Consider the following 18,173-nt stretch of genomic DNA (forward strand, 5'->3'; position numbering starts at 1 on the left):
CAAATTTGTCTACCATGTTAATAAATACTCAAAGGTAAAGTGATTGAAACTTCAGCCAACTATTTTTTTTAAATAAGACCTTGTCCTTGCATTCATCTGCATTCCCTGCTAGGAAAAGGAATAACAATACCCAAGCACTACTGTTTTGGAAAGCCAAAAGTACTTCCCTTTTCCTCTCTTATCTTTTTAGTACTGAATTTAAAAATAAAAAATTTCAAGAAGCCAAGCTTCAGAGAATTATTTAATACAAAGTGAATCCCTTCGAATAAAACTTAAAGTGTACTTCGGGCTCTGAAGGAGAAATCTTGCTCTACGATAAAGGAAAAAAACAGGTATGGGTCCCTAAAAGATACGTTTCCAGATTTCAGTAAAGCAACCAGGAACACTTGCCGAGAGTATGCCTAAGTTCCTGAGTTCACACAGGTAACCAGGATTCGTTGAGCACCTGCTATGTTCCAGGCTCTAGGCTCCAGGTGTGAACAAGGCCCATAGTCACCATACTTAGAGAGAGACCAGGGGGGTGCTCATCACTGGGTCAGATCAGAACCACAAGACATGGCCTTGACTCCAAAGCCATCGGTATGAAGTCACACAAGATATCAGAGCTTGAGGGCCCTGAGAGAAGATGTAGTCAAACACCTGCCCTGCACAGACAGGTAAAGTGACTTGTCCATGACGGCACGCGAGTCAGCAGCAAACCCCATCTTCCTGCTTTCCTTCCCACCGAGCTGTCTTTCTTAGGAAGTACTTCACAAAGGGTCAAGTCTTAATCTTTCACTCCTTTGTGACTCTGCAATTCCTATTACGAAAAAAAGACTCAGTTTTCAAACCTCTGGGTTCCTCTAGACAACGTTACTACTTTCTTCTTCTGTCTTCCCACAAAATTCTGTGCATCTCTACTACTGCACACTCGACACTGATTGGAACTATTCCCTTATTTATTCATGCCCACACACACACCCCTGCCCCCCAGACTACGAGCTCCTTGAAGACAGGAACCAAGTCTTAATACTGACTGATACTCCTATCCCTCACCTCCTCCTTCCTATCAGGAGTCCGATACCACCCGAGTACCCCGCCTCTTCCACTCGGCCACACACTTCGCTCAGGGGAGGCTGAACCCCTTTGTAGGACCCGGAGGTTGAGCGTGATGGCTGAAGGCCACCGTGGACACCTGTCCATTTCCAGCGATACTATGGTGTGCGCGCAAGGCCATTCTGGCCAATGCAGTGTAAAAAAGTCGGCTGGGGAGCTTCAGAGAAGGTTTCCTCCCAAGTACCAAGTAAAAGACACAAGCAGACATTCTTCTTCCCTGGCCATTGCATTAACTATGCAGACTTAATGGAAATTACTCAATCTCCTTATGATAGATAACTTTAAGTCAACTAAGTCAGCATTCAGCTACTCTGAGCCAGAAGCATCCTGATTTGAACACAGAAAGGTTCGTGGAGCCGTGATTCAAACACAGATAAGGAGACTTCCCAGACCTCAAAAATGTAAGGGACTAGAGAGTCTCTATCACCCTCCCCTTTGTAACGCTCCCACCACCCAGCAGCCAGCACTTGTTAATTTCAGCTAAATGAATAAAACAGATGAATGAAACAGGAAATTTAAGCTCGGCTTTCAAAGACTATTAGGGTAAATTTTACATCGAGTTGTAAGTGAACTATTAGGGCCCGAGGTAACAAGTCTAAAGCCCGCTGACTCTTAGATAAGATCAAGGTTTAATGTAATTGGAAAACAGTCTATACTAGAGCAAACAAAGAAATCCTGTAAGCACCCTTTCCAAGCCCGAATCCATGTCAGAAGACTGGTTCAATTAAAAAATCGCAAAAGGTTCGGTTTCTGAAAGCCTGACTGTATAATGTCTATAGCACCTATTAGCACATGTCCCACAATGTCTTCCACCTCAACCGGATCCAAAGGGGCCACCTTCTTTTTTTTTTTTTTTTTTTATGCTTTACGCGGCCCTCTCACTGTTGTGGCCTCTCCCGTTGCGGAGGACAGGCTCCGGACGCGCAGGCTCAGCGGCCATGGCTCACGGGCCCAGCCGCTCCGCGGCATGTGGGATCCTCCCAGACCGGGGCACGAACCCGTGTCCCCTGCATCGGCAGGCGGACTCTCAACCACTGCGCCACCAGGGAAGCCCGGGGCCACCTTCTTAACAAACTAAAGGTGGGGAGGGCAAGGCGGGGAAACGACACCTCTTCAGCACTTGGAGCCCAGCCCAGTTTTCATTCATGAAAACTTAGTCCTCGAATGGCAACACAATCAACCTTCACAACTCAGTCGGGTCATGGGACCCCGCCTGGCCCTTCCCACCCGCCAAGGGCACCTGAAGAGCCTTGATCTTTGGAACCTAAAGGATATCCTCCAGGCCTTTACACACAAGTCACCGGAGGGACCTTGGCTGAGTACCTGGGCCGACTTCAAAACAGCTAAAATGCAGGTAAAATGCCCACATCCTACTGCCAATTCCACCCCCAGAGAAGCCACTTGCTATTCACGAAGGGCCACTCACTGCTAGACGCGATAGTCACTTTAACTTCAAGGCTGCAAATGCTTGCAACCTCTCCCACATAAAAGCCTCTCTTTATCCGGTCACTTGGCCTTCTCTCAGTGCGCTAAAGGACAAGGGGTTTTCTGAGCTCCAACAAAAATCAAAGAAAACTCTACTTGCTCTTACTGGAAAGCAAGGAATCATGCTGACGGCTCACAAAGGATTCTTCTAGGACCCAGTCTGATCCCCCACGGCTGCCCGGCCACCTAGAAGAGCGTCTTCCAGCGCATGGCTTACCTTGTAATTGCTGGAGTTCACCCAAAAGGTAGCGAGTCCGTCCACAAGTTTGTCTAATGTGGTCTGGTCATGCTCAAGGTCGGCAGACTTCTGTTTGTCTGAGAAATAGTCTATCAGTTCTTGGCCAACCTGCAGTCGCTTCCCCACATCCTTCTGTAGCACCTGTGCCAGGCAGGCCTCCATGCGAGGCTCCATGGTGGAATTCCAATCCAGAGCCAGCCGAAGCTAGAGGGCAGTCAGGGTGACACCCTCCCAGCAAGCGTCCCCGGGAGGCGGCCTCTTTGTTTGCTGAAGGTTACTAAGAGCCTGTGTTTCAGAGATGCAATCTGGGGAATGGCAACAATGCACCATGTGTGTCTGAAGAGCAGCTGGTAGGATATTAAAAGTCCAATTTAAATAACTAGTAGGGGAGAAGGGAGTGAGTGGCAGAGTGACGTTCTCCTCCTGGGTCTGGAATACTTCATAATTCAGCAGTCCATTCTGAAAAGTTAGAGAAGAGAACGACAAATCAGCACAGGTAACAAAACTCTCCAGTGCTCGGAAACGTTCAATCAAAGACAAAGCAGCTCACGCTGCAGCATCGTTTATAAGCACAAGTGGAGCGAGAAGCATGAACGCTTGGCAACCATATCCGAATAACATAATTATTATTTTTATCAGGAAGAACACTGAAGCCCAAAGCAAAGAGCCAATGAGCTTGACAGTTGGTGGGTTGAGGTTTTTCACAATTTTCCAGTTTGTAAATGCGCCAGTCAGGAGAGCAATCATCTGCTTCTGCTGGAAGATTTATTTGTAGCTTAAATTTTGCTTCCCACCGAAAACCTAACACCACTCTGTGTCTGAATCCTGTAGGTACTGTAGCTTATTGTCTCACTCTCAGTTTTCTAAAAATCCAAGTGCCGGAAGTGAGGCAGGCTCCACAGAAACACCACTGACCAAACTGGCCAGCCCGGTAACACTAACCAAAGCCAAAGGCAGCACCTACACCAAACTTCTTGCTCAGCAGCTTTACAACAGGGTGAGTAGGTAGTGGTCCCTGCCTCTTCCTCCAAAGAGAGTGATGGAGGGAGAAAAGGAAATAGGCTCACATTCTGATCACATTCTATTGACACAGTGTTCTCCACTGACAATAGCACCAACTGGGCTGGGTGTTTTGTTACAAAATCAGAAGACCTCAAAATCACGCTTGGGGTAGCGCAAAACACATGATATGGGGAAAGTACCAAAATCATTTTCATTAGACAAATTAAACAGGCTGACCATCTAACCTACAGCTGCTGGAACAATTGTACACATTTATTTGTTAAAATTTCTTCTCTCTCAATTCCTTCCATTCTAACCCAAGAAGACGCACAGAAAACCTGTCTTCAAGATGCAGCATCCCCCCGACACTGTACCAAATAGAAACGTTCTTCGCACCGACAGTAGACGCCGACTCTCAGGGGTTCAGCAGGTAGAGCTGACCTTATAAATCAAGTAAGGTTAAAATTCGGTGCAGGGTGACTCTTCCAGTCTGAGCACAGGGAATCTCTCCCTTCCTGTCATCACCCCCACCCCATTCCTCCCCACAGCAAAAAAGCACAATGCTCTCTCTGAGTTCTAGAATGAGTAACAAGCCAAGTCATTCAATGAGGAAAACCCTCCTGCAAAGTACCTGGCACTTATTACCCATCTTCTGCTTTACTTCCAATCAAGAAGACTCACTGTCTCACGTGGCAATCCTTCCTTAAATGGAGGCAATACGTGCTTTCCAGTCATCTCCACACCCTGAAACTAGTCCCTCCTTCCCAAGAAAGATCTTCAAATACAGAAAAGGAGCTATTACCCTTCACTCCAACTTTTAGTCCAAACAAAATATCCCCAGTTCCCTAATGAGCTCCTAAGTTGGACTAATGAAGGGTTCAGTGATACAGGAAAAGTGGAGAAACCAACAGAACCTTTTCTTTCTGGGCCCAATTTTAGCCCAAGAAGGAGCTCTAATAAGGTCAAGCTTGTGAGAGATAAAAAGGGCCACAGATGCTTTGCTACTCCCTCTTCCACTGAGGTGGGGTCTCATCCCCCCACAGTGACCCTGGGATTGGTCTGAGCCTTGCTTTGGCCAGTGGGAAATCAGAGACTGCAGGAGCGAGCAGACGTCACGTGGAGCTTGCGTGACTGCTGTGCTGTCAGAAAGCTGGTCTAGACTCCTGAACACGAGAGGCCATTAGAGGAGAACCAACATGCTTCAAAAACAGCCGGCAGCACCTGCCAGACACGTGAGTGAGTCCATGGAGGGACCCTTCAGCCTCTCCTGTCATCCTCTGACTGCGGCTACACAAATACATCTAAGGAGACAAAAACCACCAGGTTAAACCACAAAAGGGTAAGAAATAGTTCATTGTTGTTTTAAGCCATGAGATTTGTGGTGCTTTGTTACACACAGTAGATAACTGATACACTCCTTCTTCCCCTAAACATCTATCTTTCATTCTCAATGAAAAGAATCTCATATCCTTTATTCCTTCAAGGGGCCTAAAATCAACAGACACTAACCAGCAATGATGATGATGATACCGTTTTTGAGCATCCACATGAGGTGTCAGGCTCTATGCTAGATGATTTATACAGACTATCTCTAATTCTCCAACCCACTCTATAGAGGAGATATTAACATCCCTATTTTACAGAGGAAGAAACTGAGGCAAAGGTAAGTAATTTTCTAAGGTTGCATGGCCATAAGTTTCCCTTCCCCACCTTCAAACCCTTGTTACTACAAGTCTGGCCTAATTTTGTTCTGACTCAGGGAAAGAAGGTCAGACTTCATGCTTAGCTGGGAAGCAACAGGCAAGAGAGTAAAGTCTCCACTCCCCAGGGAGGAAGGAGCCCTGCATTCAAGTCTCTTTCCTGTGATTTTTAAAATACATATTACATAAAAACTTCCTCTTCAGTTGGAATTCTATAAGATTTCTAACAAATAAGTATATGCTTCTTGATGGTAATTATGCAGTAAAGGCTTAGCACACTCAAAAGTAGGTCACAAACTCCTTATGGAGGAAACCCACAGAATGAGATACTAGAAGCCCTCACGCATTAAGCAGACTGGTCCTCTCTGTTCTCTCTTTTTCTCCTTAATTTAAAAAAAGAAGTAACGGATGATCCCCTCCTGCACAAAAGTACAAGACCTCCCTCCCACGCCTGTCCCCCAGCCACTGCGTTTCCCCACCTAAAAGTGAAGACTGTCGCTAGCTTCCTGTACCTCCTTGCACAGATATTTTTAGCTACCCAAGCAAATAAGTATATGTGTTCTCCCCTCTGTACCCCCCAGAGAGAGTTTCCTAAGCATTTACAATTATATCACAAGAAGCAGCCCAACTCTGCTGCAGGCCAACAGGAAAAAGTTAAAAAATACCAGGTTCAGCAAGAATGAAGAAACACACAGCAGGACAGCCTGATGTAATGTACACATGTGAGACAGCCTCCAGTCTTGACTCTGCCACTTCCTGAGTGGCAATGGGAAGAACACTGGCTCCACATTCATTAAGTAAGATTAAAGGTGGGAAGGGCTTGCACAGGGCATTTTTGTTTGTTTGTTTTCTGTTTTGCGGTACGCGGGCCTCTCACTGCTGTGGCCTCTCCCGTTGCGGAGCCCAGGTTCCGGACGCGCAGGCTCAGCGGCCATGGCTCACGGGCCCAGCCGCTCCATGGCACGTGGGATCTTCCCAGACCGGGGCACGAACCCGTGTCCCCTGCATTGGCAGGCGGACTCTCAACCACTGTGCCACCAGGGAAGCCCTGCACAGGGCATTTTTTAAAAATAGCTCCAGGACTTCCCTGGAGGTCCAGTGGTTAAGACTCTGCGCTTCCCAGGCAGGGGGCCCGGGTTGGATCCCTGGTCAGGGAAATAAGATGCCACATGCCACGTGGCGTGGCCAAAAATAAGATAAAAAGTACTTTACATTAAAATAAATAAATAATAAAAAATAGATCCCTTACTTACGGTCCCTACTCTGTGGCACTTGGGCCACAACCATAGACGAGTGCCGAGGACAGGGGCAGAGAACAGAACCAGCTGTGAACTCTGATCTTCTGCGTCTACTACAGGCTTCTCCATAAGAGAAGTTCAAGGTAGGACCATTTTCACTCGTGACTGAAAACAGCAATGAGTTAGTATTTCTCCTAAATGTATATAGACTGGCTGGGCTCAGCTGGCAGGTCCTTCTGCTAATCTTGCCTGGGATCACTCAGGCAGCTGCTGTCATCTGCCAGCCTGACTCAGCTGAAGAGTCTACAGCGGCATCACCCACATGTCCGAGGCACTGATGCTGGCTGTTGGCTGGACCTCTTGCCACACGTGACCTCTAACCACTCAGTAATATAGTCTGCAGTTCATTATACGTGGTTGGAACATTCCAAGATGGCGAAGGGAAGTGGCCAGGCCTCTCAAGGCCCAGGACACAGAACGTGCAAATCACTTCTGTAACATTCTATGGGTCAAAGCAAGTCACAAGGTCAGATCAGAACAAAAATATGAGCAAATGGACTCTACCAGTTAAAAGGAGCCACAAAATATTGCAGCCATGTGCTTCGATCTAACATATATGTAGTCATGTATGTAGTGGGTATCTGTAGAATGACTACATGGATGGGGTAAATACATTTGTCTTCTCTGTTTGCCCATTATCTTGATTACTTTTATTTAACCATCAATTTATCATATATCACATCTCATTACAGAAGATACAAAAGAAATAACTATAATCTATGACTTGACTTGAAAACGCTTCCAACTTACTTGGAGAGAACAAGAGATACGTACTCACAAAAAGCTTGTCAATGTGAGAATTCAGCACAAACACAGGGACTTCCCTGGTGGTCCAGTGGGTTAGACTCCACGCTCCCAATGCAGGGTGCCCAGGTTCCATCCCTGGTCGGGGAACTAGATCCCACATGCCACAACTAAAAGGTCCCGTGTGCCACAACGAAGATCTTGCATGCCACAACTAAGATCCAGTGCAGCCAAATACACAAATAAATAGTAAAAAAAAAAAAAAACCCACAAACACAGGATGTACAGTTAGCAGACTTCACAGATAGAATGCCGCACCTGCCAAATAAGGGCTATGAATAAGTACTGTGGTTGTTTACAGAAGGGATGGATCAAGAAGGCCTGGAATGACGAAGTCAAAACCAGTCAGACAAGGCTCAGTCTAAGCTTTGTCTCGAAACATGGACAGGACGTCCTACATCAGTTATGGCACTTAATTGGGGGAAAAAGCCTAAGCAAGTGAGGGATGTGGAAACTTGTGAACGGTTGAGGGAAGAAGTGTGGCAACAGAGACAGTGAGATACCTCTGAGATGGGCAAGCATTATTACTCCCACTTTTTTTTTTTTTTTGGCCGTGCAGCTTGCGGGATCTTAGTTCCCCGACCAGGGATTGAACCCAGACAGTGAATGTGCTGAGTCCTAACCATTGGACCGCCAGGGCATTCCCATTACTCCCACTTTGAAGATAAAGAAATGAAGCTTAGAAAGGTTAGGCTAAAAAAATTTTTAAAAAAAACAGGGACTTCCCTGGTGGCGCAGTGGTTGAGAGTCCGCCTGCCGACGCAGGGGACACGGGTTTGTGCCCCTGTCCGGGAAGATCCTACATGCCGCACGGAGCGGCTGGGCCCGTGAGCCATGGCCACTGAGCCTGCACGTCCGGAGCCTGTGCTCTGCAACGGGAGAGGCCACAGCAGTGAGAGGCCCGTGTACCGCAAAAAAAAAAACCAACAACGACAACCCTGCCCAAGATTTTAAAGCTAATAACTGTCGGGTGGTAATTGAAAATCAGATCTGCCTAGCCCCAGAGTTAGAATTATTTTTGTTATAGTACAATACTATATACCACTGCCTCACTGAAAGTTCAAAGTGTGGGTACTTAATAACTCAAACATGAAAATGTTAAAGTTATATGGGGCATGAGAAGTAGCAGATTAAGAAACAAGAAATCAAATTACAAAGCACTCAGGAAGCTTCAATAAAATAATATTCCATATCACAGCATCAAGTAGTACAATTTAAATTACGAGCACCAGTGAATCAATAAGCACATCAAAAATTTCCCTGGAAAATATGTAGAAAGCAGGCATCATAATGACAAGCCAACCCCGAAAACTAGAAACGAGCAGAACCAATCCACAGTAGGCAAAAGCAGCTGTTTCTATCAAAAAGACAATTTTTCTGCCTTATCATCATTTGTATAATTACGATACGGTGTGAACCTTTAAAGACGCCCGGCCGGGCCCCGCCAGCAGTGATTCTCTCTCCTCCTTGGACATCCCACAGCCCACTCACTGGTAGCCACACAGTCACTCAGTGAACAGACCCTGGGCCAGCGGTGTGACGAGTGCCCCAGGCTAATTCCTGGAAAGCACAAAAGGTAAGACTTGGTCAAGGCCCTCAAGGAGGTCATTGCCTGGAAGAAGGACGAGACAGAAAAGCAGGCGGTGGTGGCGGTACAGGGACAGGCCCTAAGCCGGGGGCCTGTACATGGTGCTACAGTGGCAGAGAAAGGAGAAGCGGCTGCCTGAGGGAATTCAGCAGGGCACTTCAGGATGGGCCCCTGCCACGCACACCAGGCAGATGCAGCACCCGCCCCCCCTCCAGCTTTCACGCGTCACTCCCCCAGTCACTCCTCACCCACCGCGGCCTCTGGCCTCTCTGCCTCCTTCCCCAGCTCCTCTCATCTCCTGTAGCGGCTTCACCACCCCTCGGCTGACAACACCTCCTCCTTTCAGCCTTCTGTTCTAGGCCCCAGCAAGCCCTCCTGGCCTGGTCCTCAGTTCCCTGCCATGCCATCCTCCTTTCCCACCACAACTGCCCATCCCTCCAGCTCTTTTGTTCAAGTGCATTGCCTCAACCTCGTCGATTCCATAAACTCCTTCCCAGTCTCACCTTCCTTTGAGTCTGCATTAAATTCCACGGAGGTGTCAACAGCATGGAGCTACCCTCCACTGTCTCTCCCTCGGGAGTCATTGCCTAGTAATCCCAAACCCTGGGTGGACCAGACACACTGAAGCGGCTGCCTTCTCAGGCCTGCAGGGCTGACCGTGCGGAAGAGAAGACACACATACCCAACCAGGCTGGTTTTAAACTGATCTCAAACTTCAGAAAGCCCTTCGCCACCAGCAGCCTTCCAGCTCACGTTCTCTGGCAACTCTGCTTGCCTCTCTCTCAAAGAGCTTTCCCGGCTTCTCCGCAGACGCCCGTCTACCCAACCCTGCCGCTCCCTCCTGAAAGGCTCACCTGCTGCTCGCTCAGTAAAGTAGGCAAGATGAGACAACTGGGACAGTCACCAGCGACCCGGGGCAGCCCCCTCCACCTGTTCAGCTGCCTGCTCTCCAGCATCTACCTGCAAGCTCCCCTCTGTTGGCTCACTCCCGGCAGCTGAGACACTTCCTCAAGGCCCCTGGAGCTCACATGCCTTCCATCAGCAACACCAGGGACGGCGGAGCCCCTGTAAGCAGCTGTCTACACCCGCAAGCTGCACGGAGGCACTCCCTGTTCACCCTGCGGCCCCCCCTCGGGCCCCCTGCCACCCGTCCACTGCAGCCGCCTGGTCAGGAGCACGAGTGACAGCCCTGCTGGCAGACCTACTTCACTAACCCCGCCTCTCGGAGGCATCCCAAAACTGACCTCTCCTTCCATCCCCAAAATTTCCCACAAATGAGCATGCCTTCCTGCTACTTCTCTGGCTGCACCTCCTCAAGTTTCTTTAACCATCTCTGCTCCTCTCCCAAAGCTCACCCCCAAATAATAAGCATGCATTTCCATGAATTTTTTAAATGCCTATAAAACTGATGCCTCCCAAATTTGAATGTCCGAGCCAAATATCTCTGAACACCAGTCACAGGCACGGGCCTCTTTTCGGTGCCAAACTCTTTACCACTTCGGGGCCTTATCTCTTGCTGTTCCTAATGCCTGAAACATTCTCCTTATGCCTGGGCTGGCCTGGCTGTCACTTCAGCTTCAATGTCACCTCCTCAGCAAGCCCTTTAAAGACCACTCTAGGGGGTCGGTCCCTTGTCACTGCATCCTGTTCTCTTCAAAGCATTTATGACAAGTTGTAATTTATCGCATGTTTACCTATTTGCTGTCTGACTTTCCCACAGGACTGTCAGTCTTATGAAAGAGGGGACCTTGCTTATCTTGTTCACCTAATGCCTACAGCCATGCCTTGTACAAACATGGCACTCGAGAAATAGCTTTTGAATGAATGAAGTTTGCTTGAGTTGAAAATCAGAAGAAAACAGTCCTCGGCAGTCATTAGTAGAGTTCAATTCCTTCTTGGGGAGTGGGAGGAATGCGGGGATAGGAAAAATGCAAAAAAGCATTTCAGATAAAAGGAATGTGCAAATACATATGGACAAAACACAAAAAAGAACAGACTATGGCCTGCTCAAGGGAAAACAAGCCATTTGGAAAGGCCAGAGCACTGGTTCCCAACCTGCAAACACTATTGACCCCTGCCCCTGAGGTGAGAGGGTGGAGTGATTAAAGGCTGTCTGAGAGGGACTTCCCTGGTGGCGCAGTGGTTAAGAATCTGCCTGCCAGTGCAGGGGACACGGGTTTGAGCCCTGGTCCAGGAAGATCCTGCATGCCGCGGAGCAACTAAGCCCATGCACCACAACTACTGAAGCGCATGCACCTAGAGCCTGTGCTCCCCAACAAGAGAAGCCACTGCAATGAGAAGCCCGCGTGCTGCAACGAAGAGTAGCCCCCGTTTGCTGCAACTAGAGAAATTCCACGCACAGCAACGAAGACCCAACACAGCCAAAAGTTAATTAATTATTTATTTAAAAAGTCTGTCTGAGAATTAGTGCAGACACAAGTCATGCATTATCCATGACCTAAGTATTCCTAGGCATATTTTCATACTCATGCAATGCAGTTATGAATCTTTAAATGCAAAAATAATGTAAAAAGTATTTCTAAATTCTTATTTTGAGTTTGAAAATTTTTCTCAATTAACAGATACCAGAAATTCCACTTACATAGAGCCCTGTGATGCTGAACACTAAAAAGAGTTCTTGGGACTTCCCTGGTGGTCCAGTGGTTAAGAATCCGCCTTCCAATGCAGGGGATGCGGGTTCGATCCCTGGTCAGGGAACTAAGATCCCACATGCCACGGGGCAACTAAGCCTGTGTGCTCTACAGCCCATGCGCCACAACCAGAGAGCCTGTGGGCCATAAACACTAAGCCCGTGCATTCTAGAGCCTGCATGCCACAGCTAGAAAGAAGCCTGTGCACCGCAACGAAAGATCCTGCACGCCACAACGAAGATCCCTCGTGCCACAACTAAGACCTAACACAGACAAATAAACAAATAAATAAATTTTTTTTTTTAAAAGAGTTCTTATTCTCAGAAAGTCTGGCTCAGACCAAAAAGAATGAGCACAGACAAGGCCCAGCAGTCAACTTCCAGCACCAAAGGCCAACAGTGCTGTGGTCTCCAGGGAGCTCTGTACATTGTCATCTTTGAAATGCAGAATCACGAGACTTCGGGTGGGCATACAATTATTTACCTTGGAGAGAGCATTAAAATCTGCAGTTCCTCAAGTTATCATAAGAATATTCTGCAATAGGGGAAAAAAAATCAGTTGAACTCCCTCTTCTCTCTATCATTCGCCCCAGTGTGAATAATAATTAACTACAGTGAAGTCATGACAAAAAAAACAACCATAATGTACGATGTAAATGCCCAAAAGTGAGTAACAGAAGAAAGTTCACTATATGAAAAGTTCAGGTCATATGAATAGAAATAAATCATTAACATTGGTTAATTTCTGGTACTAAGATTACATATTTTTCTTTGTACTTTTCCGTATTTTCTAAATTTTTTCTATGATGAATATAGAAAATATGTTACTTTTATAATTACAAAGAGAAAAGTATTATTCAAAAACCAGGCATTACCATTTCATAATGGAGGAAAATCTCCCTTTCAGTATTATGGAATATAATGTATAACTATCAGTGAAGTGTAAAATAAGAAGAAAGACTTAAATTCCCAAAAAGATGGAATTGGTGGATTAGTAACTTCCACAAATTATGTGGTAGAAAACTACACAATGGAAAACACAAATAAGTACCAAAAAAAAAAAAGCAGCTCCATATTACTGTATACATACTATAAAAAAATACAGCTCCATATTACTGTATACATACTATAAAAAAATAATAGGAGAAAATAAATACACTGCACAAGTGCCAGATAAGTTATTCATTCATAATGGTTACGACTTGCCTTCACTAGCATTTTAATGAAGCAATTCCTTAAAAATCTTTCAGATATTTTAAATATTTTTTTCTTTGTGAACTATAAAAGTAGAACATAGTTTTAATTTTATTTTTGCTTCTCCTATGGCAGGTTTATAATAAGAAGAATTGCTTCTATTTTTATTCTACTCCTCAAAGATGGAACAACACGGACATACACTGAAAACTGCTGACGCATGTTGATAGGTACACGAGAATTTGTTACACCATTCTCTTCACTTCTCTATGAGTTTAAAATTGTCTGCAACTTTTAAAAATCCAAAACACTTTTTAACTTCTTCAAAAGAATTGTAAAGCTTAAGTCTATGTGGGAAAAAAAAATACATAAAATACCTGCAATAAAATTAGTAATTAACTAAACAAATAAGGATGTGAAACTGCATTAAACTGCATATACATAGTTACACATATAGCATATACAATGTATGACATTTATATACATATAGTATGATATAGCCCACATGTGAAAAGAATTACAGAAAAGAACAAAAATAGAGTATGTAAAAGATTAATAGGTAGCTTCTGAGTAATAGGTTTGAGAGCTTACCTCCTACTTCTTAATAATTTCCTCTACTCTTCATATTTTCTAAGAAGAAAAGAGACATTTTTAAAAGCCTTAAAAGAGAAAAGCAGTTATTTAATAACATTCATCTTATTCATTCAAGAAGTGTGAAACCGGGGCTTCCCTGGTGGCGCAGTGGTTGAGAATCTGCCTGCTAATGCAGGTAACAGAGGTTCAAGCCCTGGTCTGGGAGGATACCACATGCCGTGGAGCAACTAGCCCCGTGAGCCGCAACTACTGGGCCTGCGCGTCTGGAGCCTGTGCTCCGCAACAAGAGAGGCCACGATAGTGAGAGGCACGCGCACCGCGATGAAGAGTGGCCCCCTCTCGCCGCAATTAGAGAAAGCCCTCGCACAGAAACGAAGACCCAACACAGCCAAAAATAAATAAATAAAATGTTAAAAAAAAAATATATATATAGGGCTTCCGCGGTGGCGCAGTGGTTGAGAGTCCGCCTGCCAATGCAGGGGACGCGGGTTCGTGCCCCGGTCCGGGAAGATCCCACATGCCGCGGAGCGGCTGGGCCCGTGAGCCATGGCCGCTGAGCCTGCGCGTCCGGAGCCTGTGCTCCACAACGGGAGAGGCCACAACAGTGGGAGGCCCGCGTACCGCAAAAAAAAAAAAAAAAAAAAAATATATATATATAAAAGAACTGTGAAACCAAAACTAACTGACAACAAAGACACCTCCCTATTGACTGCTGACTTTTCTTCTCCTAATGATATACACAAGATGGATGTCAACATCAGCATACCAAGCTGTTACATTTCCAAGGCAGTTACCCCAGACAGGAAAGAATAGTAATAATATAGATTATAGATTCCCAAGGAACGGTCTTACGTAAAAACAGGAGACCTCAGCAGGGAGCCAGCTTATTGGAGAAAGAAGGCTCATCACAGACACTAACCAATATGCTGGCTCCTCTAGAAAGAGGGGACCTAAATTTCCACTCAGGCTAGAAACATTTACTTCTGTTGTATTTTTCAGAGAGCTTCATTTACAGTTTCATAGCCGTGACCAGCTTTTTTTTCCATTTGTTTACTATACCAATGGAAAACAGATCCTTAAACTTGAATGACTCCTTAGTGATTTTTAGTAAATATATCACATATCAATAAATTCTCCCTTTTAAAGTGTACGTACTGCCCCTAGGTTCAGATGCAGACGTAGAGAGACTTGAGGACACGGGGAGGGGGAAGGGTAAGCTGGGACAAAGTGATAGAGTGGCATGGACATATATACACTTCCAAATGTAAAATAGCTCGTGGGAAGCAGCCGCATAGCACAGGGAGATCAGCTCGGTGCTTTGTGACCACCTAGAGGGGTGGGATAGGGAGGGTGGGAGGGAGACGCAAGAGCAAGGGGATATGGGGACATATGTATACGTATAGCTGATTCACTTTGTTATACAGCAGAAACTAACACACCATTGTAAAGCAATTATACTCCAATAAAGATGTTAAAAAATTAAAAAGTGTATAGAATTCAGCGATTTTAAATATGTTCACAAAGTTGTGCACCCATCACCGCTACTTAATTCCAGAACATTTTTATCACCCCAAAATGAAACCCCTCTCATCCTTTAGCAGTCACTCTCCAACCCCCTCTCCCAAACCCATGAAAACCAATAATCTACTTTCTGATGGAATGGATCTGCCTACTCTGGACACTTCATATAAATGGTGTCATGAAATATGTGTCTTTCACATCTGGCTTCTTTCACTTAGCATACTGTCTTCAAGGTTTATCCATCTCATAGCATGGATCAGTATTTCATTCCTTTTTATGGCTGAATAATATTCCATTGAATAGCTGTACCACAGTTTGTTCATACAGTTATCCGCTGATGGATATTTGGAATGTTGCTACTTTTTGGCTAGTATGAATAATGCTATAAACATTCCTGAACAAGTTTTGTGTGGGCAGGTTTCCAATTTTCTTTGATATACAAATCGGAGTGTTAACTAGAATACAGGATATAACTATGTTTAGGGTTTTGAAGAACTGCCAAACTGCTTTGCAAAGTGGCTACACCATTTTATATTCCCACAGCAGTATATGAGGGTTCCAATTTCTTTACATCTTCAGCAATACTTATGGTCCATCTTTTTTATCATAGCCATCCTAGAGGGTATGCAGTGGCATCTCACTGTGGCTTTGATGGGCATTTCCCTAACGACTCTGGGTGTTGGGCTTCTTTTCATGGACTTGTTGGCCAATTTGGACATCTTCTTTGGAGAAATGTCTAATCAAATTCTTTGCAGGACTTCCCTGGCAGACCAGTGGTTAAGACTCTGTGCTTCCAATGCAGGGGGTGCAGGTTCAATCCCTGTTCGGGGAACTAAGATCCCACATGCCACGTGGCGCAGCCAAAAAACAAAAAACACACAAAAAACAAATTCTTTGCTTATGTTTTTAATTGGGTTGTCTTTATTGTTGATTGTATGAGTTTTTATATACTCTGGATAAAAGTTCTTTACCAGATAAATGATTTGCAAATATCTTCTCTCATTCTGTGGGGTGTGCTTTCATTTTCTTGATGGTGTCACTTGAAACATAAAGTTCTAAATTTTAATAAAGTCCAATTTGCCTATTTTTTTGTTGTTGTTGCTTGTGTTTTAGATGTCATACCTAAGGAACCACTGCCCATTTTACCACAATAAAAAAGAAAGAAAAGAAACTACTGCCTAATCTAAGATCATGAAGATTTGCATCTACGTTTTCTTCTAAGAGTTTTATTGTTTCAGATCTTACATTTTTGTCTATGATTGAGTTCATTTATATATATGAGTGAGCAAAGGGTCCAAATTCATTCTTTTGCATGTGGATATCAACTTGTCCCAGCACCATTTGTTGAAAAGACTATTCCTCACTGAATTGTCTTTGCACTCTTGTTGAAAATCAATTGACTACAAATGTAAGGATTTATTTCTGGACTTACATTCTATTCCACTGATCTGTATGTCCACCCTACCCTTTATGCCAGTACCACACTGTCTTGATTACTGTAGCTTTGTAGTAAGTTATTAAAGTCCTCCAACTTTGTTCTTCGTTTTCAAGACTGTTTTGACTGTTCAGGGTCCCTTGTATTTCCATATGAATATGAAGATCAGCTTGTCAACTTCTGCAGAACAGACAGCTGAGATTTTAATGGGGAGTATGTTGAATCAATTTGGGGAATAGTGCCATCTTAACAATACTAATACTAGGTCATTCGATCCAAGTACATAGGATGTCTTCCTACTTATTTAGTTCTTTAATTTCTTTCAGTGATGTTGTATAGTTTCAGAATGTAAGTTTTACACTTCTTCGTTAACTTTATTCTAAGTTTTCTATTCTTACTGATGCTTTTATGAATGGAATTGTTTTCTTAGTTTCATTTTTGGATTATTCATTGCCAGTGTATAGGAATACAACTGATTTTTTTATATTGATCTTGTATCCTAAAACCTAGTTGAACTTATTAGCTCTAATTTTTTTTAATTAATTAATTTATTTATTTTTGGGTGTGTTGGGTCTTCATTTCTGTGTGAGGGCTTTCTCTAGTTGCAGCGAGCAGGGGCCACTCTTCATCGCGGTGCGCGGGCCTCTCACTGTCGCGGCCTCTCTTGCTGCAGAGCACAGGCTCCAGATGTGCAGGCTCAGTAGTTGTGGCTCACGGGCCTCATTGCTCTGCGGCATGTGGGATCTCCCCAGACCAGGGCTTGAACCCGTGTCCCCTGCATTGGCAGGCAGATTCTCAACCACTGTGCCACCAGGGAAGCCCAGCTCTAATTGTTTTACAGTGGATTCCTTAGGACGTTCTATATACAAGATCACATCATCTGCAAATAGATTGTTTTACTTCTTTTCCAACCTAGATGCCTTTTATTTCATTTTCTTGCCTAACTGCCCCAGCTAGAAGCTCCAGTACAATGTTGAATAGAAGTGACATAAAAGGACATCTTTGTCCTGTTCCTGATCTTGGGAAAAATTCAATTTTTTATCACTAAGTATGGCAGCTGCTGTGGGTTTTCATCAATGGCCTTTACCACATTGAGAAGTTTCCTTCTATTCCTAGTTTGTTGGGTGTTTTTACCAACTAAAATGCTCTTCCTGCAGCTATTGAGATAATGTGGTTTTTGTCCCTTACTATTATTATGGTTATACTGATTTCCAGCTGTTAAACCAACCTTGCATTCCCATTCCTAGGATAAATCCTAGTTGGTCATAATGTATAATCCTTCTGATCTGGTGCTGGACTCAGTTTGCCAGTATTTTGTTGAGGATTTTTTTTTTGCATCTATATTCATAAAGGATACTGGTCTGTAATTTTCTTTTCCTATGATGTCTTTGTATGGTTCGGTTAACAGAGTAATAACATCCTCAAACGATGAACCAGGAAGCACCCCAGCCTCCTCTTTATTTTGAAAGAGTTTGCAAAGAATTTGCATTTGGTATATTTGGTAGAATCACCAAACGTGAAGTCATCTGAGTTGGAGCTCTTTGTGAGATGTTTCTTTTTTTTTTTTTT

General features: G+C 44.5%; 1 protein-coding gene across 6 annotated transcripts in view; it reads right to left on the reverse strand.

The window, feature by feature from the left end:
* Positions 1-18,173, reverse strand: part of CLASP1 (cytoplasmic linker associated protein 1) — a 272,935-nt gene that overhangs the window by 234,662 nt on the left and 20,100 nt on the right. For 3 of the 6 annotated variants that reach the window (XM_032638591.1, XM_032638585.1, XM_032638589.1), the window contains one exon: positions 2,798-3,277. In XM_032638591.1, coding sequence (XP_032494482.1) covers positions 2,798-2,992 — 195 coding nt within the window. In that variant the 5' untranslated portion in view covers positions 2,993-3,277. Of the gene's footprint in view, positions 1-2,797; positions 3,278-12,344; positions 12,392-13,645; positions 13,685-18,173 lie in introns of those variants that run through there. The other 3 variants (XM_032638587.1, XM_032638588.1, XM_032638590.1) reach the window with 2 other exon arrangements.

The sequence above is a fragment of the Phocoena sinus genome, chromosome 7, assembly GCF_008692025.1.
Source record: "Phocoena sinus isolate mPhoSin1 chromosome 7, mPhoSin1.pri, whole genome shotgun sequence".
Lineage (NCBI taxonomy): Eukaryota > Metazoa > Chordata > Mammalia > Artiodactyla > Phocoenidae > Phocoena > Phocoena sinus.